This window comes from Cyanistes caeruleus, chromosome 17, assembly GCF_971803275.1.
Source record: "Cyanistes caeruleus chromosome 17, bCyaCae1.hap1.1, whole genome shotgun sequence".
Lineage (NCBI taxonomy): Eukaryota > Metazoa > Chordata > Aves > Passeriformes > Paridae > Cyanistes > Cyanistes caeruleus.
The window spans coordinates 16,677,837-16,703,994 of NC_141717.1; the positions used below are offsets into that span (position 1 = coordinate 16,677,837).

A 26,158-nucleotide genomic window follows, 5' to 3' on the forward strand; every position below is an offset into this window, starting at 1 on the left:
TTACTGTGAACAGGAACGTCAATAATAGTTTTATTTTAAGATTCTTAGAACTTTAGAAAATGGGTACACTGAGCACTGTTACTAATTGAATACAATAAAGTCTGGCTGTTCTGCCAGAGTGATGTCACTGACATCAAGTTTTACTGGCATCATCTAGCACCAAGAGTGGAACTCTGTGGTGAGCCCATCCGACTCACACCTGTAAAGAAAACCAAAGGAAGGTTAATGGACAACACACAAAAAAAAGATAATATTGTATAACCTCCTTTTCTAAAATGCTTTGTATATTCCTCTGTTGCTGTTCACAATGTCCAATTTCCCTGGACAATGGAGGAATTCCAAAGAGATTCCTAGAAGCTCGGTATTTCCAGAAGTTTTAGTTTCATGGGTTGTGTGTGCTTCTATTCCTTCCCCACTCCCCCCCCACCTCGTAAAGATTGTTATAAGAAAATATACACGGGGTCTACTATACCCCTGTGGCACTTTTTGGGCACTCTGGGAGCTCAGTGCTGTCTGTGTGTGGTTTAGTGTCTGAAACATACCACTGAAGTCAGAAATAGCTAATACAGTTATGAATAATACAGCAGTACCACTGAACATCACAGCCCATTTCCTAGTATTATTACATTCAGTTTTTTTAAAAATACATTGCTTGGTACCTGGGGTGTCACAAGACCAGAATTCATTACACTTGGGACAGCGGGGTTCAGTCTGGCCTCTGAAGTACTTTCTGACACAAGGTAAGTGCATTCCAATTCCACAGGATTCACATACTTGGCTCTGAAATCAGGAGTGTTGATTCATAAAATCTTTTTAAACTGTCCTTCAATTTTAAGAGAAAGTTGTTATAAAGAGCAGCAAATATGCAACACTTTGTTCCAAAGAATGGTTCCCACAATATGGGTGGTAGACACACTCAACAGTCGAAGCTGGTAAATGGTAAAAGGAGGTACTTTTCTGTAAACTAGGAAATACTGTTTCCCTATATAGACATTTAGCTTGAAAGACAGCAATTTCAGTGCAATAAAGGAGACTGACTGGAATGGAAAAAATAATGTGGAAGCATGTCAGTTCGGTAAATCAGAAGATGCAGGCTCACAGTGCAAGAAAACACAGCAGTTTTGGTAAATCCAAGCTGAAACTACTTAGGCAAGATGGAACTGGAAACGTCCCAGCTATCAAAACACAGTGCTTTAGCATGCTCTACTAGCACTCATGTTCCTTCTGAGGTCCAAACATAAGCAATTCCTGAATTAAAATCCCAGGACCAAGAATGAATGTGTCACGTGATGATGTGTATTGGCAAGGCCCAGAGAGGACACTGCTAACACCTCACTGCTAAACCTCTTTCAGCATCAGGAGTTCATCTCTAATATGCTGGTTTGGAAAGCCAGACAGCACAAACATGTTCCTCATTGCGGGAGTGCAGTTTTCCAATTTTATACTTGGAGACACTGCTCCAAGGCAGTTTTATTTCTAAAGACAGAAGATAAAATGCCTAAAATTAAAAAAAAAAAATGCATGAGCACCATGACCAGATTAAAAGACCAAGTTTATACCCACAGGAAAGCATCAGAAACCTCAGCTATGACCATGCAAGTCCATTGGCTGAGGTGACATGTTACCTGGATGGCGAGGCTGTGACAGATGTTACATTTCCTTGCCACGTCCTGGTAGTTGCTGAGAATGTACTGTTCCATCTCAATTATGCACCGAGTATGCAGAGTATATTCTCCATTTTTCTAAAGAAACAAGTGTTGAAATGAGGAATTTCTGTTAATTCCTTCTACCTTTTCTGACTTTGCTAACCACTTGTTAACAAGCCACTTTTTTAAACCATCATGAAACCAACATGCTGGTACAATGCAATGTCAGAACACCTTTGAAATAGCAGAACTCCTTTGTTTAGAGGAACAGAATAAAAATCCCACACCTCTAACAGAGATCTAGTCCTTAGAAAGCATAGATGAGCAAGCATGCGTTCCTTAATAGAGGCATGCTGTTTTGGGATCCTCCATTATAGGTTAGAGAAAATTTGCTTTAAACAAAATCTCGGCATTTCCTGCTTGATGTGTCTTTGGAAATACCTGCCAAATCAACTTAACATGTAAGTGACGGTGTGGCAGCAGGTGGGAGATCTATGATGCAATGACTCCAGCAGAAAAGGGATTACAGTCTTGCTTGGCAAGCAACTGCAGTGTCCACGTGGTGAGCTCATCTCCACTGCTCCTTCATAGAACAGGTGTAACCATGTGCACAGTGGCCCATGCATTTCTGGTACAGGAGTTTTCAACATGTCTGGCCTTGCTCCTTTTCAGGAAATTCTAAATGCAACTAAAGGCACTGATCACTCTGAAAAGCTTTCCCTAGCTCTTGTTCCAGGTTGAAGGATGCTGTGCTGTTGTGTACAAAGGATGCCTGCATGTCACTGTGCAGGACTAGACACACAAACCCACCTGGCTCAGGTACAAGAAACTGAAACCATATGGTCCTGTACAGACCTACCCATGGACTTTTTCCTTGTAAGTCTACTTCCTTTTCTGCAAAAATCACTGAAGCAGCAATAAGCATGGCCCCATAAGACCATTTTTGCCATCATTCATTCATTCATTCATTCATTCAAGAAAAGCTCCAGTCTCAGCTACCACATCCATAAGGACATGATAACTGGATCCATTGAACTATGAACATTTGAATGCAGTTACCTCAGACAGCCACTTATCCTCCACAAAAACTTTTAGCACTTGTTCTGCTTCCTTTTTCTTCATTTTCCTTGTCTTAAGTTGGTCAGCCAAGTTTAAAATATCTGTAGATGAGGCGAAGCCATTTTCTGATAAAATTATTAGGTCCATCTACCGGAAGAAACATTACCAAGTATTAGAAACCCTGCAATTAGGCAGACACACCTTACAGTAATGTGCTAATGTCATCCATATATATGAGAGATACTACAGTATATGGCTTGAACCAGAATTGTAAAACAAAGGCCAAAAGCTGAAACAATCATTGTCCCCTTGACAGTTTTGATCTTTGCCAAGAAAACATTTCCACAAATAAAAGTATACACGCTGCATAAATGAAGCTGCATTCAGGGACCCCTGGACAAACTCAGTGGTGACAGATCCATTTACTTTTATCTCCTCTTTGTCAAAGATCTTTTGAGGAAATCCTCAATAACCATAGATAAACATTTATATGCAAATCAGCAAATTAATTTTGTATGTTACTGGCATTAAAAACTATTGTATATTACTAAACTACTGAAGCCAGTGAAAAACTTGACAATCTTGATGGAAAATCCTGAAGAAAGTTGTGTAACTAAAAGAAGATATGTAAAGTTCCTAACCTCAAGAAGTCCTTCCCTGGTGCTTATCTACCTTACCCATGACTGACTTAAAACAGCAAATCATTACTTGCACTTACTTTCCTCCCTGCCCACCCCACCCATTTGATCTCAGATAAACTTAGGTAAAATGGCAACTACTTCCTCAACCACATCTCCATTTCCGTTTTCATTCATTTTAAGATGATACCTTAACAAATAATATGATTTACTAAGTGATAACTGACATACTTACTGTTTTTCTGAACAATTCCAATTCAATTTCTGTATAGTCAGATGCCATTTTAGTTACTTCAGTTTCTGCCAAATTCACCTATAAAAAATTAACTGATATAAAGTGCCTATGTGGTTTCATACCAGAAACTATAAAAAAACCCTTGAGGTTAAGAATACATCATCTTACAATTAACATAAATGTTAGTTCTTTGAGGGGCACTCGATGGTATTCAAGTTCTTTCTTTACAACCCCTCATCTTCCAGCCACAAATTCTCTACATCTGCCTCTGCCCAGGAAAAGCCATTCCATAATCCAAGCTCCCAGAACTGACAGAGAGTGCTGCAGCCGAGCTGACACATCACAGGTGCTAGACAGTTCTGGTGCTAGACAGCAGCTGGAACTATATTATCAGTCACCGTTTTTTTCACTGTGAAAACCAGTTGCCCATCTATTCTACTGTTATTGCACATGCTACTACTAATTATTAGCTCAATTTAACTGGCAAAAGGAAAAGTTAAAAGCAGCAGCTAATGTTAGAATACATCCTGTATGCATCTGGTCTTTTGAAATTACAAAGCTTCTCTGACATGCACATTGCAGATCATCTGGGGAAACAACTTATAGGCCACTCCTCAGCAATCCTTTTGTGCTAGGTTGGTTTTTGAGTGGGAAAGAAAGAAAAATATGTTGGACAGCTCTCTGTGTTTCCTAGTTTAAAAATCTTTCTCAGGAAAGAAAGTCTCCTGTGGAAAAGGAATCTCACTTCAGCACTTAAGCAATGTTTATGCTAAGTAACTCCAACACTGCTTTCATCCTTGCTACAATGTCCTATTCCCACACACCTGAGTTGTGACAGTTTATCCTCCTGCATCCACTGCTAGCCCCACACAAACACAGCACAGGAGGTACCTACTACAGCATAATGTGCTCTCCCATTGTCTTCCGATATTCCTTTCCGGATCTGCATAAACAAAGGCTGCAGGTGGCTATTAATAGTGCTGATGAAATCATCCAGTTTATCATGTGCGTAGTAAACTGGAAATGAATGAGAAAAAACACACAGAGAGAAAAGTCAAACAACTACACATCAGGCAGATCTTTTTATGTGTAACACTTTTTCCCAGGTAAAAGTGCTGAAACTGTGAGGCAGAATTCAAACATGAATTCAAACTGTTCTATTCAGCAGACATATAATTTCCTTCTGCTGCTGTCTCGTGACCTTCAGAAATTCTCAGCTCCTCTAAAATCAGTTGACAGAGTCCAGACATTCTGTCTTGTTGCAGGGAACCCACAACACTAATCCAGTAATTACAATGACTTGAACTAAGCTGAACTGAAAATAAAATATGACTGGGAAAAAATACTATGCGCAATAGGAAAATACACTGACTTGGATTCCTTTATACACATGGAATTTCTTGTTTCTGTATGCTGTTTCACAAATTAATGGCATATAAGTGATCAAGTTACATATCAGAAAACCAAAAATTCTAGCATTGTAGAAACACAAGAAATATCTTGAGTCACATTCTACAAACCAAACAAATACTAGCAGCAGTTTAATCATAGACACAATTAAGATGGACTTTGCAGTCATTCTGTAGAAGAGCATATAATGGTTCTTGCCTGCACAGCACCACACAACTCTCACATCCATCCAAAACAAGATTTTGTCAATTTTATCACTCCTGTTGCCTTCATCAGGCTATGGTTTAAAAACCAGAACTAAGTAACAGCTCATAATTTTAGATAAATGATTCATGTCTCAAAAATACAGTCAGTTATCATGAAATTAATCCTGCTTCCAGTCACAGAAGTCCCTCGCTCATCTAACAGCATTGGGTCAAGATCCCACACCCAAACCCCACGGCACTACAGCGCAGTGCCAAACTGCACTCATAGGATGCTCCTGCTCAGGAGTTCCTGACTCAGATATACAAGATTCCTTCAGTGAACAAAGCCAACAAACACGAAGAACGATAGTAAAGTAAGTACAACATTCAAGCATAATTTTGCCACCTGCTTGGCTCCTGTCAGCAGGAAACACTGCACACTGCACAGGAGCTTTAGTGACCCATTTCAAAGAGGGTAAAAGATGAAAGATAACAGAATACTCTTTTGTACAACAGCTATAACATTTTAATGTGAGATGAGTGGCTGTTCCAGTAGATCGTATACAGAAAAAAAAAGGGATAAAAATTCTCAATAAAAAATTAATAGGGGTTAAAGAACATCAAAAGTTGTGCTTCACAATTTTAGCACCCAAGATGTAAAGTTACAGTTTCTGACTCAAGAAACGCACAAATAGACTACTTTGTTCTGACCTTACAGCTATGGGTAAGTAGGTACAAATTCACAGAAAAACAGAAGAGTCCCTGTAGAGTGAGTAGCATGGTGGCATAGCACAGGGCGTGGCACTCCTAAACCTGGCAGGAGAACAGATTCCAGGACTCAGAACGGACAATCCAGTGCAGGTGAGGTGGGAAGAAAGCACAGCAATTCACCAGGAAACTTCATCTCATCCTCACCAAAATGTTTTTGCAGCAGTCATTTCTCCCACAATACATGGGAGAAATAACTGAAGTGCATTTACTTAAAAGCATTCACTATAGTGAAGTACTTCCAGTGTTAAAAAAAAAAAATTAAAGTCATTTATATGTATAACCTATAAACAACAACCCTGATAAGATAAAAAGTACTACAAATCTGTGGCCTGATTAGAAGTTGCTTTACTCATTACTATTTTATCATTATTATTTTATCTTTCAGGAAAGAGAGAGAACACTCATATCATTACAGTTTTTTAACTTTTTTTAGCTTGTGCATGCCCTCCAGAAATCAAATTATTTGTAAGCTGCACCAGGAAAAAAAACCCCAGTTCTTTTATCACCAGGACAGACACACCTTTATCAGTTTCACAGCAGTGCTGGTGTAATTTCCTGGCCTCTGATCCTTCTGTTATCCCATTAGACATCAGAACCTGCAAGAACCGTCGATGAGCATCGGTCATCTGAGCTGCCATCTCAGTGTTTCACCAGGCTTCAAGTGCTGCAGGAGGTTTAAGCTGGAATTAAAGCACGTGTTCATGCAAGTTAAGAATACAATAGTCCAAGTGTACACAAGATTTCAATTAAAGTCTATTACATTGGATGAGGGCAAAAAAAGCAGATCCCAAGGTCATCCTCAGAATGCAGAGGGTGGCCAGCTCTGAGGTTCTGGAAGGGTGCAAGAGAAAAAAGTCCAACTAGTTTTAGCTACAGAAAAGAACATGGTAGGCATTGTGTTGTTGTCACCCAAAATCGGGGATAAAACTCCTTCTTTTAACACCAAGGTAGTATTAAGAAGCAAGCAATACTTTATTGCAGCACTGGATAGAAAAGGGAATGGCTCAGTCTGCACAGTTAGTCTCAGACGGTGCTCTTGGAGGATCTTTAGGCACCCATGGTGGTCACTGAGCCTCTAAACTTTGACAGTGGTCTTCTCTATCCGGTGTGGTTTTCGTCTGCTGCACAGTATATTGCTGAGCTGCATTGGGGCGGTTTGACTTGCTACGAACGGGAGTTAGCGAGCGCTCAACGTCTCGCTGACCGCTCCACAATGCTCCGTTAACCGCCCCTCCGGTATCCACAACACCACCGTCCCCAAAGCTGAAAATAACCGTGCTGGGGGACAAACACCGTCTGTCATTCTATATTAGATAAAGCTCCTGCTCCCCACACAGCCTGACTTGAGCACAGGCCGTTAGAGCGGGTCGCTTCGGACAGAAGATAATCCTCTACAGGTTTCGAAGAAAGCCTGAAGTAATTAAAGGCAGCTCAGGAAATTCCCTGACCACTGCATTACCCCACCGCCCGCTTCTGGCTGAGCTCTGGCCTCGCCGCTTCGCCGCTCGCGCGGCCCCGGGCCAGCCGCAGCCCACGGAGACAATGGCCCGAAAAACCGCCCGACCCGCTACCCCTCGGCCCTGCCGGGACACACTGGTACTCACCGGGGCTCCCACCGCGGTACCGCTCCCACCGCGGTACCACCACCACCGCGGTACCACCACCCCCGCCCGGCTGCCGCCGCACCGGCCCACGCTCACCAGCTCGGCGATGGCTGCGCGCGCCTGCCACAGATGGCCCCGCCCCGCCCCGCGCAGGCCCCGCCCCGGACGGGGGGCGGGGGCTGGAGGCCTCGGGCCGGGCCCGGGACAGCGCCGCGTCCGCGGGCCGGAGCCCGTTCTGGGGGCTGGTGGAGACAAGGTACGTCCGCGGCCCTTCGTCCTGGCGTCAGGACCGGCTCCTTCTCGTTACTTGCGCTTGGCGCGCCGTTCGTGTGGTCTGTCTTTTTCTGCCTGCCCGTTCTGGGAAGTGCGGAAGGGTTCGTGCTTCCTCCGGAGCTTGACTGGGCGGAGATTCCGGGTCCCGTCCCGTGCGGCGGCCCCGGCTGGAGCCCGCGGGCAGAATCGCTTATCTTTTCTTGAGATTGTTAAACTCGAGTGCTCCTTTTACAGTATTTTAGATAAAAGTGGTGTAATTCTCCGAAGCGTTTTTCCCGCCGGGTGTGCTGCGCGGTGGGCGCGGCAGCCGCGCCTGTCCCGGGGCCGCATTCCCGATTGGAGCCGTTCCCGGCCGTGCCCATCCCGGGGCCGCATTCCCGATTGGAGCCGTTCCCGGCCGTGCCCATCCCGGGGCCGCATTCCCGATTGGAGCCGTTCCCGGCCGTGCCCATCCCGGGGCCGCATTCCCGATTGGAGCCGTTCCCGGCCGTGCCCATCCCGGGCTCGGGCTGCGCCCCCCGTGTGCCCGGAGGCCCACAGAGCTTCGGACCGGTTCGTGCTGAGCGCCCGGAAAGGGGCGGTTTCTCCTCAGAAGGCATTGCGCTCTCCACAAGCTTTCTTTTCAAGGTTTGATACAGAAGCTGTTGGTGAACCTTTTGCTTTGCCATGTGCTGCTTTTCTCATTTTATTCAGCGTTTATAGCCAGTGCTAGAAAGCAAGACAAGGTGTGGCTCAGTTTTAAAAAGAGGCAGTTTTAAACAGGGAGTTATACTTCAGCTGTACAATTGCAGCAACGGTGCATTAAGCAGTCTTATTTAATATCTGACCTCTTGGTTTGGGCAGGGGTTTCTCTTCTTGCATAACAGTTTTGCAGATTACACCTGTTAATGAAATGTGTCCCTAATTTCCTTGGAAGACCAGACCAAAAGTTAGTACCATTTTTCTTGATAATGAATGAAATAATTTTAATCAAATCGTATTTTTTTCAAGAAACAGAAAAGTTAAGTGGTCAAAGCATGTAGCTTGTGCCAGTAATCATGTAGATCTGCTTCTAACCCAAACGGAGAAGGAACTAGGAAATTTTCTTTCCTAGTTTTGGGGAAGTGACTTATGTCTTTACAATTTACTTTCCTCAAATGTATCAGAGTTTCTAGATTTGCTGCAATTTTATTATTGTCTATATGTGTTAAATACTTTTTTAAGATTGTTATGTCATTGTCTGGTATAAGGAAAAACTTAAGAGGTAACAGGCAGAGGACCTGTGGATGTTTTAAAATTTTCTCTGTTTGCAGTTTCATTAAAGCTCTGACTTAACTATTTCCATGCACATGTGCAGATCCATTCTTCCATGAGAAGATGGTTTTGGTCTGCCATCTGTTCATCATGCCTATGGGGTTCAGGATTCTCTGCCAAAGTTTTAAGAGTTCTGAGAGTTTCTTGGAATTCCAGTCATGTGGCAGTATTACCTAACAGTGGAAAGCAAATGCTTCCTTTCTTGAGAATTCTGGGGAAAAGGGAAATGAAGGATTTTTTATTTATTTTTTTTTTTTATGCCAGAGCAGTTGGCTCTTTTTTTCTGAGCAGCACCAAAGGTGCTTGTGTTCTTTAAAAAAAAAGTATTACTGTGCTTAGTCACGTTTCATCTATTCTCAGAATATGAAAAATTGAGCTCAAGTAATAGTTTTCTCAAGCTCTTATGATTAATTTGTCTTTCAGGTTTATCTTTTATTACTAGATGAACAGTAACTGCCCCAGAGAAGGTCACTTAAGAGTGTCCATTCTGATCTTCTATTTTCACTAACAATGTCCTTATCCCTTAACTTCTAGGATGAATATACTCAGTCAGTCAGACAGACAGACTCACCTCTGCCAGACACGTGAAATGTGGTTCTGCTGCATGGTTAGCTTGGGGACCAGAGTCTTGAACCGCCATCCAAAAATACCTTTTTGGTGGCCTTTTCTACTTCAGAATCTGACCAAGCTTCTGCAGAACACCCAACACCATTCACCTGCTGAAGGAGATTCTCCTCTCCCTTCCCTCCCCTTCCCTTCCCTTCATCACACTGAGAGAATCATCAGGGTTTGAAGTAAAAACTAGTGTACTACCTGGGAGCCCTACAGGTATAAACAGAACAGCTGAAGCTTGCAGACATGAAAGTTAGAAAATTCCAAAACCATAAGAAGAAGCAACCAAAGGATTGTGTCTTAACAATGTGCTGCTGACCCAATTTCATCCCTCTTTATACTGAAAGCAAAGCCAAAAGCATATTAGCTAGCATGATTTCACCTACAAATTTATCAGACTTTTAAATGGATCACATCCATTTCTAGTGATATGAAAGCTGGTCACCTTATCTTAGGCATGAAGTAGCTGCATTAGGTGTAGAGGTGAAAAAATCTTGAGGATACTTGCTATTTTTAAGTCTGAAATTAATTATTTTATCTGTTTTTTATTTACTTGGACAGTTTTGCTATGCTTAGGGACATAAAAGCTGCATTATTTTCCTTCTCCAAAGTTGGTCTGGTTATATCATGATTAGGTATGTGTTTTACAACCTCTAATCATTTGATGTTTTAATGAATCTGCATTCTGTTGGACCAATACTCAGAGTTCTTTGCTAATTTTTTTTTTTAAGAGGGTGATACTCAGATTATCAAGGCACTGGTGATGGGACTTGGAGAAAACATTTTAGTCAGTAAACTGGACACTTCATTCTTAAATTCTTTTACTTATCTGAGTGGAATCATAGGGCTTTGGTGACAATGTCACTGATTTTGTGCTTGCCCTTTTTTAGCCTTCACATACCAGCAACTTTTCTGGTAGCTAAAGAGAGTAGGTTCACTGCCAATGTCAGTCCCATATCATCTGTAATTAAAACTTTGCAGAAAAGTCTTCTAGCTCATTTGTATTCTCCTTATTCTTCTACATGTCTCATTCCATGAGCTAATTTTAGGGGTCAGAGGTGAAAAATGGGTACAGCAGGAGGTCTGAATTCTAACATCTAGCAGACGGGTAGGAAAAACTTTTACCATAACAGAGACAGGGATGTAAGCTTATTATGTTTTCTGTTGGCAGAATTGCAGCACAGTTTTTCCTACTGAAACTGACAATTGGCAATAATGGCAAGACTCCCAAGTGCTGCACTGTATACCCTGTGGATCCTTTTCTTTTCATATACAACAAATAAAGGTATGTTCGTCAATATTTTATATTATTATATTGAATCTTTTCTTGACAGCATTTTTCCATGATCACTAGGTAATGCTGTTGCCACTAATTAACTATAAAATCTGTAACTTCAGATGTCAGAAATATCCCTGTACAAGAAAAAAACTTGTTTGGTTGGTTTTTTTTCTTTATATTGACCTTTTCTTATGTGGCAAGAAAAACTAGAAATTTGCAGGAAGGAGAAGCAGGTTTGGAAAGCCATCTCCTCCTTCCCCACTATCTGATCTGCACTGGACACCTCACTATGAGTAAGGTCTCGGCATAGCCCAGGCAGCTCTGCAGGAAGCTCTAGTGTCCGCTGGCTGCTGTGGTTTGCCCGTGGGGCCACGAGGGAGCGAGATAAAGTAAAACTGTTAGTCATCATGGCTTAACACAGAAGGAAGAGCTTCATTTAATTGAAGTATTCTTGAAAGTGTAAGATGATTAACACATTGAAAAATAATCATTCATCTTTAAGAGCCTTAAATTGATAGTGCTTCTGTTAAAAGTACATTTCAAAGTGAGAAAAGGAAATTAACAATAAAATTATAAATAGCAACAAAATATAAACCATATCAGTAGGGTAATGATTATTGTAAAATAAAAAGAAGTGTGATTGTTAAAATGTTGCAGAAGTTTGACTTGCTGCTTTTTTGATGAGTGTTAAAGAATTGGGTACCGTGCAGAAAAAAAGGGAACCTAACATGGTACTGCCATCCAGAATGGACATAGCAGCAACAGTTCTTATCTACAAGATAAATATTTAGCCTTAGTAACTAAACCAGAACATTTTCTAAATATTTGAACACTAATGAAACCATGAATCACAGTCAGTTCTAGGTTTATAAGCAGTCATTATACCAGACAACTTAGAATCCAAATTTTATAGATCCCATTGTGCTATGTATCATATTCACTCAAAGGTATCTGACCATCACATTTTACATTTGCAGATCCTGTATCAGAGTGTGCAGAAGTTGGACCATAGTAAATAACACAAGTGGACTACAGAAAAGGGGAGATAAAAAAAATATATAGGGAAGATAAAAAAAATTAGGTACTTTCAGCATAAAAATCTTGGGAAGAATAATCTGAAATTTAGGTACCACTTGGATGGAATAAGCCTGTGAAGCAGAACTGGTTGAAGGACAATTACCTTGCAGGATGTGAATAGTTGGCAGCTGAATCTTGAATTTGCAACGTAAATGACCAACATGGAGAGTTGGTAAAGTACTGGGCCATGTACACAAACTTTGGTCTTGTATAATTCCCACCAAAAATCTTCTAGCAGAATCCCTTTGGAAATACTCAGGAAATATTAATAGAATTCAAAAAAACAGTCAAAGCTATTTTAATTTTTTTACAGAAGATTGACATGTAAAGCAGGAAAGGATTTATATTTGTACAGCTTGTGCAAGGAAAGGGAGATACTGTTATTATTTACCTGTGAAAGAGAAGTCAGACATCAGAAAGGGCAAATAATTGCCTTGCATTATAAAAGTATTAGCTATTTCTAGCTATTTTCTAATGGTCACATTCCAGGGTCCAGTACCAGGATTGGTACACTGTTAGTCCTAATAACAGCATGACCTTACTGTCACCTAGCTTCTCCTCTTCTGTGTATCACTCTTGTTGAGCACATTGAAATAAAGGAACGTGAGGCTGGAAGAGATATTGAGGATTGTGGATTCTATTTCCACTTCCAGTTTTAACAAAGATATTTTGACCAGCATATTCTATTTTTTGCTTAAATATCGCCAGTGAAAATAGTTATAAATTTGAACATTGGTGTGCAGAGACTCTGGGCTTTTGTGTACCTCCTCAGTGCCTGGCTCAGTATGACTCAATCTCTCCTCAGTCTTGAATGCTGTCATAACAATGACAAGTAGAAGACAGAACAGGAAGTAGTGAATGAAATGAAGAAAGACTAGAAGAAAGACTGTGGTAGGAAGATCTTCTAGGCACTAGGGAGCTGCTCTGGGGAGGCATAAAGTGTGCTTTTGGGAAGTTTAGAACCATTGTAGGTAAAGCACAAGTCGTGACTAAGCAGTGATCCTGGTCTGACTCTGTTAGTTATCTGCATTTTGGGTTTTGAACCTTTTGTACTTAATAGGTGGAATGGTGTTGTTTTGTAATTTAATGCTGATGTGTTTTAAATAGAGCTACTGGAATCAGATTTTCTGTTCTTGGAAGTCTGTGTTGGCTGAGATGTGCCTTTCTATCTCAATATTACTACTGCAGACTCTTCCTCTCCAAGGCCATAGATGTTGTCTCCAGAAAGATGGAGACAGTCTGAGTGCCCCTCTTTCCATTTACCCAGACACAAAAAGTAACAATGTTTTCACTTAATTTGTAGGGGCGTAGAAGCTCTGTTTAGATGAAAAATTATTTCTGATTAGTCCACTCTAGTCTTCTGGTTCTCTTGCTTCTCATTGTATGCTGCTTTCCCATAGCTATGACTGCAGGACACATACAAGAATTTGCATGCTTCACTGACTATGACAAAGAGCTGGTTTGTCACTGGAAGGTGCCTGCACAAACCAATTGCTCCAAAGAATTCCTGCTCTGCTACAGAAAGGAAACTTCTTCTTTGTCGTAAGTGTTTAATAAGATGTTACACTGTCATTGTTAGAACTTCATATATCCTACAGCCACTATTGGCTTTAATTCCCTCCCTCTACTGTTGGTGTCTGGGACAAAATGTACTTCAGATTATTTATCTTAAAATGGGTTTCTGCAATTAACAACACTCTCTGTTCAGTGGTCTACTCCTCTGTAGAACTTTCTGTTCTCTTAGTACAGAGGAGGGATCAAGTCCTACTGGTAGGAGTGGTAGGTCTGTTAAAAGTTTACAAAACCTTAGTGCAAAATTTTACCTTCTTCATGAGAAATTTTACTTGATTCACTGGTCTGTAGCCTGTGTGAAAAATATTTTCCACTGGAGCCCAGGTGATTGTCTCTGCATACAATCTAACTCCATGTTCAGGCACAGACTGTTGTCTCTGTTCTGAGCAGGGCCTGTCTTCATCTCTTACAAAAGAAGATGCATCTGGGTTTTCCTGTTCCTCACTGCATGATTTCTCCACACCCAACATTCAAATAACCTTGCTCATACACTTCAATGAACCTGTTCCTATGCTAACAACCTGTTAGAATGTTCCTTTAGAAGCTGAAGTGTGACAAAGGGTGGTATTTGGGATCAATCCTTAGCCTTTTGTGCGATACACATACCCGGGGGGTGGCTGGGGAGAGTGGGTTATTTTGGGATCTCTGTTTTGTTTTGGAAACATTTCTGGGAACTGACTTGTCTCAGTTTTGATTAATTATAGACGTTGGGAAACTTGATTTCACCTTTTCAAGGAATAATATGTCACATTCTCTTAAACATCACATAATTTTGTGCCTGTTTTTCAGAAACATATGTGTTCCTGAGAATGAAAAAGACAGTTTAAGGTGCACTTGTACAATATATTCAGATTATTTTGTATCAGGCCTCACATATATTCTAGCTCTACAATTCAATGGCACTGATATGTGGAATTACAATGTTACACCAGCCCTTTTTGGTAAGTACTTGTTTACTTTGTCACTGGCACATCTGGTTCCAGGCTTTGCAATCCTAGCTAACTTCTCATTCACTTTGCCAGAACATTTTTTGCTTGTCAGAGGTGCAGTGTTGTGGTAGCTTAAATGCAAAATCCATTTGTTTTAGAACCCTGATTCTGGATTAGATTCTTAAGGAATTAATGTAAGTAATGGGGAAAGCAGAGAATGATTCTTCCTCTAGCTGTACCCTCTCAGCTGCGAGCCAAAAGGAGTTTAGTGGTTTAGATTATCTTTAGTGCATTTTATTTGTGGCATACAAGATGAAGAGGAATCATTCTACTTTCAGTTTCTAGAAAGAAACTAGGTTATCCCTACTGAAATTCCACCCATTCCTGTCTCTGTCATACTCTGATCTTTCATGCTAGCTGAGTCATGCTACATGAGCAGAAGATTTTTTTACAGTAATTGCTGTTGGATTTTAGCAGCCAGTGATAAAAAGTTAAAGAGACTGGACAGAGTGTAGACACAGTTCATGTCTCTGCCTAGGCTCCCAGTTTGGTCAGTTTGTTGGTAGCACCTGTCACCTTAAACACTCAGAGAAACCATTTTCATACCTTAGGCGGCTGAGGAGCTGGTTCACTTCAGAATACTTGATTTATGCTGCTGCTTATCTGTCAAATAAGCAAAAGTCCACATCAGTTTCCAAGAGACAGGAAGCCAGGACAACTTGACTGTGACACTGGAGCTCTGTGCCCACCCAGCCTTACAGCTGGTACTGTCAGGGCACGGGTTGTTCCTGTTTCTCCAGGCTGAAAACTGCATCCAGTGCACCAAAAGGCTATGCTTGCAGTTTGTTCACCAGCTTAAAAAATCACTGCTTGTTAATAAATACCTTGAAGTTGCTCAGGTTTGGGTTCTCTATTCCTGTGCTACAGCGTATTGAAAAGGGCTAAGTGCATTGACTTAGATGATACTCTGGTCTCTGGTGAATGTTTTTCTCTCTGCTTCCCTCTATTGGTTCTCTCCCATTATGCTCTTCTGTATTTTTTAACATGCAGTTAAGCCAAGAGCCCCCAAAAATCTTGCCATTGAGAAAGCTGAAAATGGTAACTTCAATCTGAGTTGGGAGGAGAGCTACTCTCCTCCATCCTTGCTCTCTGGACAGCCAGTCATCTATGAAGTGAAATACTGGAGGAAGCAGCACCCGACAGAGGTAAGAGACACCCAGTCTCTTTGTTTTCTGTCTCCAGAGCTTTAAAGTTTAAAAAGTCCTCTAGAAAGTCACTTCATGAATGATAGTGTAAGGGCCAGCCAGAGGAAGTCCCACAGTGTTCATGATTATACACTTGGCACAGTTCACTTTGACCCCAAGATGGTTCAGCCGGATGTCAGAGGATTGAAACTCTTCTGACTGCCACCCCAAAATGGTCTGCTGTTTCCAGTAGACAGGGCAAAAACTGAAAATACTATACTTCTGTTCCCTGAGCTTTATTTGCTCCCTAGACATCTGGAAGCTGGAGGCTGGTAGCTCTGTGGGGTAGGTGAGGCACTTCAAACACCCGTCTGAATAATCCAGCATTTTGGGGCTGGGCTTCTTCTGGCAGTAGAAGAACGTACATGGTGGCAAGTAACAAATACCACCTGCCTATGACATGAACTGCGATATCATACACAATCGTTGGTTTGTTCATTTGTGAAAAGTCACTGAAACACATAACCATATTGGTATTTAGTTGCTGTCACTAACCCTTCACCCTGTAAAGAAATCAAAGCGAACATTTTCACTTTCTTCTCAGGTTTCTGTAAAAGCAATTAACCACCAGGCAAAAAGCTTTGAGATTACTGCCAGCTCCTTGAAGAGAGGCTATGATTACATTGTAAGTCTCAGGTGTAACTACATGGACTACCCAGCCTACTGGAGTGAATGGAGTGAAGAAGTTGAATTTCACTATGGTAATAATGTCAGAAATAGCAGCTTGGTAAAAGGATGGTATATAGTCTTACATACTCCTCTACTCTCCTGGAAGAGGGTTATGGACTCATCATCTTCATCATTTTGAATGTAATGGGAATACATCTGTAAAGGCTTCCAAAGTCACTAAATACAGATAGGCAACTCCTTGGGAAACTAAGGAAGAGAAGATTAAGGGAGGTTGGATTGCTTAGCCTTTTGAAATAAAGGCTGAAAGGAATGTGTTCATTCTCTATAAATATAGCAGCATTGATGTGAGAGCAAGTGTGTATAAATGAACAAGATAGATAGATAGATAGATGCTGCAAACTAAGGATTATTTTAATAGAGGTATGAGGGTTTATAAAAAGCCCTGAAGAGCAACAGGGAGAATAAGAAACATAGCTGCACTACAGTGACAATGATAATGCCATTTTAGGCCCTGTGTGTCAGTCCCTGAGGGCTGACAGTAGCCTTGCAGTGCACATCGGCTGTCCCAGCTCCTGCCACACCCAGTAGCTGCCCACAGTACCTGCGCCAGGCATCTCCAACACACCATACACCATCGCTTCTGGGAGCTCTGGGGGTCTGTTGTTTATGTGCTGGAGGCTTTATTTTACATCCTCTAAAATAGCATTTTTTTAAGTTGCAGAAGAGCAGCAAATAACATGGTATTGCCAGTGCTTACATTTAGATGGACATTCACATGTAAATATTTGCTTGTTTAACAGATTACCGGCTGAGGGCTGAAGACGTTTTGCAGATGGCTGTGCCCACATCCTGCATACTGATCATGGCAGGATCTGTAATTTGTTACTTCTGTTTCACCAAGTACGTATCCTGCTTGTTACAGAGTTTACAGGGTAACAGTGTATATGGCTATCAGTCTTGCTATTGATTAGCAGAATGTCTGGTAGCACTAAAATCTAGTCTTTTGGGTTTTCTCAGTGCCTTTATCTAGCTGTCTGCGAGCAGAGATTTTTATAAACACAAGTCAGTTGCACTCTGTCATTTTCTGAATAGTTTTTATTAATCTTACTAGAATAGGCTCATTATAGTAGGGGGTTTTCAGTTTTGGACCTTGGTCTTTGCTGGAGTTCAAGTAATAATGGCTAAATACCTTTCTTTCTTTCAAAAATTTTTAAATGGTAATCAGAAAATGAGATCCTGTCTATTTCACACATCATTTTAAACATGATGGGAAAAACAGGTGAATGTCATTGTGAAGAGCATCAAACATACAAACATCTTTGCACTGGTTTAATGAAAAGCAGGAGATGCCCAAAATTATCACTTTCTGTCTCTGCAATGCAGATGCCTAAGAGGGAAAGGAGATCAGAAGAGACAAATGTACACTGATTAAGCCCAAGTGCAGTCAAAACAAGTAATTTTCATTCTTCCCTTGCAGAGTGAAGAAAGAATGGTGGGATCAAATCCCAAATCCTGCAAAGAGCCATTTGGTTGTAAAAAATGTCAAGGTAATTTAAAAGCTTTGCAAAAAATACCTTCTCCTGAGTATCAGAATATGTAATTAAATTCTATTGTCTGACTAGTCTAAGGGATACTAAATACAGCTCATATGTGTTCTAAGTCTCATTTGTATCTTTATTAGTTTTCAGTTTTGTGCTACTTTGATGAAATTAAGTTCCCATTCCACGACTTAAAGCAGAATCATATGGAACAACAAATGTAAGTAAGATTAAAAAAAAATCCCTCTGCTTTACAGCATGAAATTGTTTCCTGTACCATAAACATTAACTGTCCTGTCCTTTTGACTTCCAAAAACAGAAGTTGCAAGAACTGTCCTTCTCAAAGTTTGTCAAGCCAAGACTTCAAGCGAAAAGATAACATCAGAAACATTGAGAAATCTTGCAGTTGCCACAACAAGTCTGGAGAGTGGTTGTCAAAAGGAAGCAGTGCTGATACAATACCAGTTGAAGAGTGTATAGAAATCTGTGAATGTTTAACAGACAGTGAAACTGAGAGCCAAGAAGAAACTGGCAACCAGATTACCATGTTTGAGCCTTTTGAGAGCAGCATCGGTGCTTTCAGAGAGCATTCTGAACACAATGAGTTACTAGCTAACATGTTTGATGCACTCCTGGCAGATGAAAATAACATGCAAGACAGTAAAGGTCCAAACATCCCCACAGCTGAGGGAAAAACCTTAGAGAACATAGGGTCAGAAAATCCATCACAGCAAAATCCAAAAGAAAGTGCAGCCAAAAGTCTGCAACCATGTGATATTTCTCATACAGCTCCCCTTTTCACCAAAGCCTCTCAAGATGACTACAATTGTAGTACAGCCAGCAAAGAGTCAGAACGATCAGAAGAATCCTTTGAATCTGGCTATCGGAGCTCCAGCATAAATTCTGCTTCTCTGGATGCAAGAGATCTTCAACAAATGATTCATCAAAGCCTTTTTCTATGTAGTTCTGAAAGTGCACATGACTCTTGTGTCCTGATCCAGGAGTCTACAAAGAAATCACTGTTTGGAACCAAAACAGACAGAATAAACAGCCCTGCAGACAAGAGTTTTGATACCCTTGTGTCCGCATCCGTGGGGTTGTGTGGTTCTGCCTACAAGGGCTGTGACACCCTTTTGCCTCCATCCCTGGAGCCCTGTGGCTCTGCCTACAGGAGCTTTAATATGCTTGTGTCTGCATGCAAGGAGCCAAACAGCTCTGCATACAAGAGCTTCAATGCCCTCGTGTCTCAGTCAATGGATAACAGTAGCCTGACTCTGTGCTTTGAAAGCATGCCTTCACCATCTTTGAGACAGTTGTCAGAGACACCAAAATGCAGCTGCAGAGATCAAAGCGCTCAGCCCGCTAGTAATCAGACATGTTCTAACAACTACAGATCTCCCAGCACTGAGCTTGATTTTCCAAACACCTCTTCAAAACATACTGATTTTCTGTCTTTCTCCACATATGCAAATGAAGGTGCTTCAGCTTTTCTTTCAGAAGAAGAAATACATAAGCAAGTAATATATCAAAATGTTCAAAGAAAGGCAAATATAATTTCTTGCCCCACCGTACCTCAGCCATCTGCTTATCAGCCTTTCAGTAGTGCAGGTAAATGTAATGGTATATACTGGAACAGTGACAATGAATTTACCGCTACATCACTGTATGAATCCTTCATTAGTCTGTGCAACAACCTGAGTGAAGCACCTCCAGATACTGCAATCTATGAATCTGACCCAAGAATTAAGGACAGTGTGTGTTTGACTGTTCAGGGCTCTGCCTGCACCATTGTCCCAGGTTTAGCATCTAGTGAGAATGACAGACAGACTAGTGATGGCAGCGCTTGGATCAACAGCGCTAATGAGCTGTCTGGTGATAGCAATGATGAAAATACCAGCAGAGATGAACAGTTGTTGCATTGGTTAGAGTTGAAATGTCAAGATTTAAACAGCAGAGAAAGAGCTATAAAGGGAACAAAATTGAAAAGCTTTAACCCTACTGGTAAAGTAATGCAAGACGGTGGTGATAACAGACTAAAATACTGACTTCCGCTGCCACTCACACAACCACTTAGGGGAACTTAGAGATGCAAGGGGAAGTGAAGAGGTGCTGAGGCATGCAGACGGGGATGATGGGTGTGGCTCAGCAGACAGCTTACCAGCACTGCTGGACAGTATTGGGCTAAACTTAGAAAAACAGCAGAGCCTTTGGTGCTCCATGGCCCAGACAAAATGTTACCTTCTCATCCTGTGAGTAACTCCTATCCTTCTGATTCTCATACCATTCACAGTGAGGACTCCAGTCTGACACTTGCAGTTAAAAAAAAGACCAGTAGAATAGTTAATGGAAAATAGCAGGAAAAATGAGAAAAAAAATGAAACTTGTGCAAACCCTTGCCCAAGAGGACAGCTGCTATATGGAGATAGCCTAGCCACATTTGTCAAAACTGAACTAGTCTTTGGAAATAAACTGTATGACAAGTCGAATTGTTGCTTGTTATTTCAGTCTTGACTGAAGTGAGGGCTGCTATAGGTCACCCATGATTCACTGGGTTGCAGCACTCATGCCTGCCTGGGACTGGCAGCCAGGACATGATGCAGACCCCTGGGGACAGTTGGGGTTAGCACCCAGCAGTGGCAGCCACAGTTCTACAGGGACCAAGTCAGAGCTGGTGTCTCCAGCTGAGAGCAATCTCCAAAAGGGACAGCAGCTGCAGGAAGCAGGAGTTCTTAGTACAACTCCTGTGGTTATTGCCCTGTTTGTTGCTTGGGAAGCACACAAAGGTGATGTGGAAAATGCTGATACACCTGAAATTGGGATATAGGTGGAGGTCCAAAAGGAAGGTGAGTGATTTATCACACAGCTTTCATAACTTACTTCTTTTGGGGTGGGGGATATTGTCCAGTGTGTTTAGCCCTGGCATGGGGCGTATGTTTGTACCTGATCAATCAAGACCTGAAATAAAGATTACCATCATTTGCACTTACACAGTGCTATTATTGGTGAGTAGTTTCTTATCTTGTAGAAACAAGCAGTTACTTCAGCAGTTAGTTGTAAAAGGAATCAGGGATTTCTAAGCAGTGTTTCTTTCCAGAAAGATTATCCAGTGTGTGGTCTGACACCCTACTTCATGGAATATTTTTTTTGGCCTTGTTCTTGTCTACTCAGAATGGGAATTAGCCTGCACCTTAAAGGCAGTATGTACTTCTTGTTGTATAGTTATTCAAGAAGTTTTACTGACAACTTCTTTACAGCATAATTATATGTTTCAGTGTGGTGAATTCCACCCTAGTATGTTGGCGACAGCATAAAGCAGTTAAGAACCATTAAGTAATGGGGTTCTATTGAAATGTATACAATTATTCTCATTTAGAAAACTCTGTATTGCCTTTCATGAGAAAGGAAACCATAATGCTAAGTACAGCAACTGGTACTACAAATCTCTTTTCCAAGTTGGTAAAGTAGTAGAGGTATCTGTGTAGGGACAACAGTGGTACTTTCTTTCCCTTTTACTCCTGTGCTCTCTCTTGCACTCTTTGTGAAATCCTCCATGAAAGCTTGTGCTTGGCTGGAGAGGTCTGCTCAGGCCAACTTTGCTGCAGCACTTGCTTCTCTGCTGAGCCCCAGCTCATTCTGCCTTTCCCTGACCTTTTTTCTTCCACATAGCTATGCCCTCCTGTCTGCACATTTCCGTAAGATGGCTTTCTGTGTGTGATTATTTTTCCCGTTCTCTCCCTTCAGTGTTTCTCCAGTGAAATGGAATCAAACTCTGAGAGAAGGGGGATCCCTGTTCCTATGTCTTTCTATAACCCAGAACTGGAGACAGACAGCAGGGCTGAAGGAGGCAGCTGTCTGACTCACCCTCTCCCTGCAACAGGCATGGTGCCTGGCTGTAGTGCAAGCTGAGTTCCATGTTCCCTGCCACTTGTGCCATCCATAGCTATTACCAGGCTATGAAACCCAGGTGAGTTTCAAGTGACAGATTTCTAGCCCAAGCTGGTGATCTGCCACTTGGGTGGTGAGTGGGAGCTGTGACTTTGAGCTGGCAGTGAGGGGTCTGGACTGAAGTCACCACCTGAGGACCAGACTGTTCCTGCATGCTTGTACAGAGAGAGGCAGCTCGTCCTCCCAAGAGAGGAGTTTTGGTACCCTCCAGGCATGTCCTTTTTGCTAGAGGAGAGCTCCTGCCAGGACAGCACTGCTGATCGTGGTAAGCATATATTCAGTGGTTTTCAGTTTGTTTTGAAAGACTGCTGTGCAAGTGAAGGCTTGTGCCAAGTTTTAACCTAGTTATAGTGCCATTTATTACTTGCTCACAATCACTCCACATCTTTCTCACCTGTCTGTCTACCAAATACTAGCAACCTGGCTCACCATGAGTGAAATAGGTTCCTGAGAAGAAAAGCTGGTGCATTCACAGTTCAGGAGAAACTAGTTCAGATGCACTCTTTCCATTGCAGAAATGGCACAGGCTTGAATTCTTTTCATTTCTCTTCTGGACAGAGTTGGCTCTCAGAAAATACACACCTGTAAGGATCAAGTGTTGGCAAATTTCCATCAATCATGAGGTTTATCATTGCACATAAAGAACTAACAATAACCACATGACAGGAGTGATAATAGTATAGAGCAGGACCTTGAGGATGTGGAGTCAGGTTCTTGGGGGTAGGGACAAGTTAATTTAGGGTGAAGGAGGGCTCATCTTTTTAAGTAATTTGCCTCTGCATCTTGCTTTGTGACCCTACACTGTTGAGGCAGGGTGCAAGGATGCCCAAGGGTACACCCACCACAAGCTACAAACTTTATATAACGAAACCAGGTTTTTTAAGTGTTGCAATGACACGGCCAGAGGAACAAAGGGTTACAGAATTAAATGAGAGGGTTGTAACTACCAACCCACTGCTCCCTAAGGTTTACCTCTGACCATAGAATTATATGACCAAACTCCTTAATGAAGAGGGGCTGAGAGAACAGTTTGTTTTCTCCTAACTATGTCTTTTCTGTAGAAAACCCCCTAGGGTTTTCATGCTTCTGTTAGGGAGCATGATTCGTGCAGTTTATGTTCTAGACCTGACAGAGGTGCTTCCAAAGTGTTTTGTTTTGTATGCAGTTGCTTTTACAAAAAATAGGTATTTTTTATTAATTGTTAGGAGAACTATGCCTGTGCAGTGCCCAGACATGTGTGCCCATGAATGCACACAAACACACAGATCATTTCTCACCTCTGCAGATTGCTGAATACAAGGTCTGCCCCAGGCTCCCACGTGATGATGTATCTTGATCTCACACTACCCAGAATTTTAGCGGTTTTTTCCACACTTCTGTGACTGAGACCTTGCAGTCATAGCCAGAGCTCTCAAGGCCTCTCCTACTGCACCAAAGGCACAAGGTCGGAGGCCAAGCAGCAGCTCAGCAGGAACTTTCTGGTGAAAAAAAGCAGAGAGACCAGTGAACTTAGTTTGGTTTTCAACTGCAGGACTGTTGTCTTCCTAAGCACATTGCTCCAAAGCAAAGGAAAAACACAGTCAAGTGAGGAAGAGGGCACTTTCCACATACCTCACTAACACAACCAAAGTTAAAGCTTAATAAATTGCCATACCTCAGCCTGTTCTCCCAGAGTGCCTAATAACAGATATCAGCAGCACGCCTGGACTGCTAAATCCTGAGTGTTTTCATTCCTTGTGAAAAGCTTGTTGAGAGGAACTTCCATCTCTGCTCTTGAACTCTTGCCAAAGGTGCTTTGCTCTATTCGTCCCTTTTGCTGTTCTGTTTCCAGTCTGCCCCTCCTGTGGCTTTCCGTAACATTGAAATATCTGTACTGACCCTTCAGTAAGACTGCAAGATGAAAGAGAAGAAAAACTGGCTGCAGCCCTAGTTGAACGGAATGGGAACTGGCTGCTGTGGCACATTTAGCTTCATAAGGGGAGGAGCAGATGTTTTGTTGTTTTTCTTGCTGTTTGCCAAAATGCTCTCTATAAAATTGACCATCTGTTCATGAGACCTAAGATTCTGTATTCTGAATGCAGAGAGGCAATTGTCATGGCAAGAGTTGTTACCGTACAGCCTGTGAGCCACAGTCTGTCTTTGGTAGAGGGATTGCTGTGCTGGACCTGCCCAGTCCATGGAGTATGGCAGGCATCCTAAGGAGCTCCTGTCTCAGTTTAGTGATGGATCAGACATTTCCTTCATCCTGTCTCTATCCAATTGTAATGAGCAGGGCATTAATAACAGTGTGGTGTTTGTTCTCTGATTGAAGGCTACGAAGTTGATGACTAATACATAGCACTGGGATTTTCCTACTTGGTGCTGTTTCCCCAGCTCTTAGAAATGGGGAAATTTGCTATAAGCTGAAGGGTTTGAGGTTGACTGCTTCTCCCCAGCTCAGCTACTGCTGGTTTCACTTGCAATGAGCCACCCACACAGCAACAAGAATTATAATGAGGTGAGAAAGCACTGGACTGGGTTCTGGGGATAGAATTTCCATGCCTGGGTCAGCCTTATAACCAGTCCCCAGTCCTTATTTTGATGTTCTAGAGAGTTTCTGTGAGAACCAGGTGTGCATTGGCCATGGCTGGCCATGGAGCCAGTGCCTGTGGTAAAGTAGCCATCTGAGGTCTGGAGGAGCTGGCTTGTACTGTGCTGCAAGTGCTGACCAGTGCACATGTCTGGCAGGCCCTGGGCTTGAAGACTGTGCAGGGCAGGTCACTGCTGGGTGGCCTTCCCCCTCCACTGCCTGGCCGAGGTGCTTCAGAAACACATAGCATGGTCCTCCACAACATGACGGGGGGCAATGAAGCCATGAAGTGCCTCTTTTCCTCCACTGCAGCAGGAATTAGAATACACAGTTTGACATATGCTGACTATTTCATGGCCTCATTCTGAGCTGTGCTGGGCCCCTGCAACAGACACTCTTGTTCAGAAAGTATTAGGAATTCTTCCCACTTCTGGTCCAAGCTGCCTTTGCTTTTCTTAAAAACCTCTGGCTCTGTTACTATATTGGATTTGTGTAGCAAGATTTTATAGTGGAGGAGGACTACAAGGGTGGCTTTTCTGAGAAGCCACTCCCTTCCTGCCTTTTCTCTAAAGACACAGTACATTGCTGCCAGCAACATGGGAAGTCACTAAATGTGTTAGGACTGCATGTTCTGTGGTTTACAGATGCAGCTGGCCACCCCCCTGCAGCTTGCTGTGTGAGCCCTTTGCTTTGCTTTGCAGATGCTGTCCTAGAGGTTTTTTCACCCCATGACAGGTGCTAGAAGCTGCCTAAGGCACACTCCATTGCTGCACCACCCCAAGTGTGGAAGAGCTGCAGCCAGGCAGGATAGATGGGACATGCTGATTTTTGACAGCTGTGGTAAACCAGAGCCCTATGAGATGCAGATGAGGATCTTGCCATAAATAGCTGTGTGCCAGCAGTAGAGTTCTGGTCTTGGTGCATCCCCACTTGCAGATATCTGGGGACAAGCTGATAGACATTGCCTCTAATGGGATCAGTTTCTGCCAACCTGCATGGAAGGAGCAGGGAGTTCTGCCAGCACTGCCAATTCAGGTGAGCACTGTGGGAACGCTTGACATCCTGCTGACCTCGTGCAGAGGTGCTCTGGGCATGCTTTGCATGGTGCAGCTGGGTTTGAGCCTGAGCAGAGCTGTAGGTTTCTGTTCCAGATGGTCAGGGTGAGTTCACAAGCACAGTCATTCCTGTTTCTCTTTACCAGCATGTGTCTGGTGATTTCCTAAGTGAAGATACAAGCCTATGTGCAATCTCCTTCATGTGAGCAAGACACACATAGCCACAGCTCTGTGAAGGTAAGCCCTTTCCCTCTGGCTAGAGCTGAAGTGATGTCCTCCTACTACAGTATTCATGCAGTATGGGTTCAGACTTGATGGATATTGGGGAAAACAAGGCTGACCCCAGTGTTGATAGCTACAGATAACTGGCAAAAGCAGAAGGGAGGCAGGAGGGCAGGATGCTGGGGTCTCTACAGATGACATTCAGTATTCCCCAGACTGAAAGCAATGAATTCCTCCCTCCCCTGCAGCATCCTGTGTCAGCTCACATCCACCACCTGTGGAGCTTTAGTGTTTTTCAACCTGCTGCTTTGCTGACTAACACCTCTGCTTTCTGCCTGGCTCATTCATATTTTAACCTGTTTCCTGAGCTTT

At 42.4% G+C, this 26,158-nt stretch overlaps 3 protein-coding genes and 1 long non-coding RNA gene across 24 annotated transcripts in view; 2 read left to right on the forward strand and 2 right to left on the reverse strand.

Annotated features, from left to right (window-relative positions):
* NSMCE1 (NSE1 component of SMC5/6 complex) lies at positions 1-7,738 on the reverse strand. Of its 6 annotated transcripts, none has more exons than XR_015277284.1 (8): positions 7,645-7,736; positions 6,465-6,624; positions 4,474-4,595; positions 3,579-3,656; positions 2,706-2,852; positions 1,626-1,742; positions 660-1,498; positions 1-199 (listed from the first exon to the last, which is right to left on the reverse strand). XR_015277284.1 is itself a non-coding variant. In XM_086854061.1 (8 exons), exons 2-8 carry the CDS (start codon positions 6,580-6,582, stop codon positions 150-152), a joined length of 753 nt encoding a protein of 250 aa, XP_086710187.1. In that variant the 5' UTR covers positions 6,583-6,624; positions 7,645-7,738; the 3' UTR covers positions 1-149. The 6 variants fall into 6 exon arrangements, 3 of the variants coding, with proteins under 3 accessions (XP_086710187.1, XP_023792816.1, XP_086710188.1); XR_015277283.1 differs by having other exon boundaries at positions 7,549-7,697; XR_015277285.1 differs by having other exon boundaries at positions 7,529-7,679.
* Positions 7,696-20,481, forward strand: IL4R (interleukin 4 receptor). Of its 8 annotated transcripts, none has more exons than XM_086854043.1 (12): positions 7,739-8,165; positions 8,209-9,942; positions 10,288-10,361; positions 10,898-11,011; positions 13,483-13,624; positions 14,444-14,595; positions 15,634-15,788; positions 16,372-16,528; positions 17,258-17,357; positions 17,935-18,004; positions 18,139-18,215; positions 18,315-20,481. In XM_086854043.1, exons 4-12 carry the CDS (start codon positions 10,942-10,944, stop codon positions 20,038-20,040), a joined length of 2,649 nt encoding a protein of 882 aa, XP_086710169.1. In that variant the 5' UTR covers positions 7,739-8,165; positions 8,209-9,942; positions 10,288-10,361; positions 10,898-10,941; the 3' UTR covers positions 20,041-20,481. The 8 variants fall into 8 exon arrangements, with proteins under 8 accessions (XP_086710166.1, XP_086710170.1, XP_086710167.1 ...); XM_086854045.1 differs by lacking the exon at positions 10,288-10,361 and adding an exon at positions 11,983-12,086 and having other exon boundaries at positions 8,209-8,448; XM_086854046.1 differs by lacking the exon at positions 7,739-8,165 and adding an exon at positions 11,983-12,086 and having other exon boundaries at positions 9,649-9,942.
* Positions 20,253-23,418, reverse strand: LOC147650100 (uncharacterized). The gene is made up of 2 exons (XR_015277288.1): positions 23,218-23,418; positions 20,253-22,522 (listed from the first exon to the last, which is right to left on the reverse strand). It is a non-coding gene; the product is annotated as an uncharacterized LOC147650100 (long non-coding RNA).
* IL21R (interleukin 21 receptor) overlaps positions 20,545-26,158 on the forward strand; it is a 23,000-nt gene continuing 17,386 nt past the window's right edge. For 2 of the 9 annotated variants that reach the window (XM_023937055.2, XM_086854050.1), the window contains exon 1: positions 25,613-25,801. Coding sequence is in view for 4 of the 9 variants with exons in the window: in XM_086854048.1 (XP_086710174.1) it covers positions 21,907-21,959; positions 22,105-22,205 (154 nt within the window). In the remaining 5 variants the exon portion in view is untranslated. Of the gene's footprint in view, positions 20,839-21,736; positions 21,960-22,104; positions 22,206-25,215; positions 25,545-25,612; positions 25,802-26,158 lie in introns of those variants that run through there. The other 7 variants (XM_086854048.1, XM_086854053.1, XM_023937056.2 and 4 more) reach the window with 7 other exon arrangements.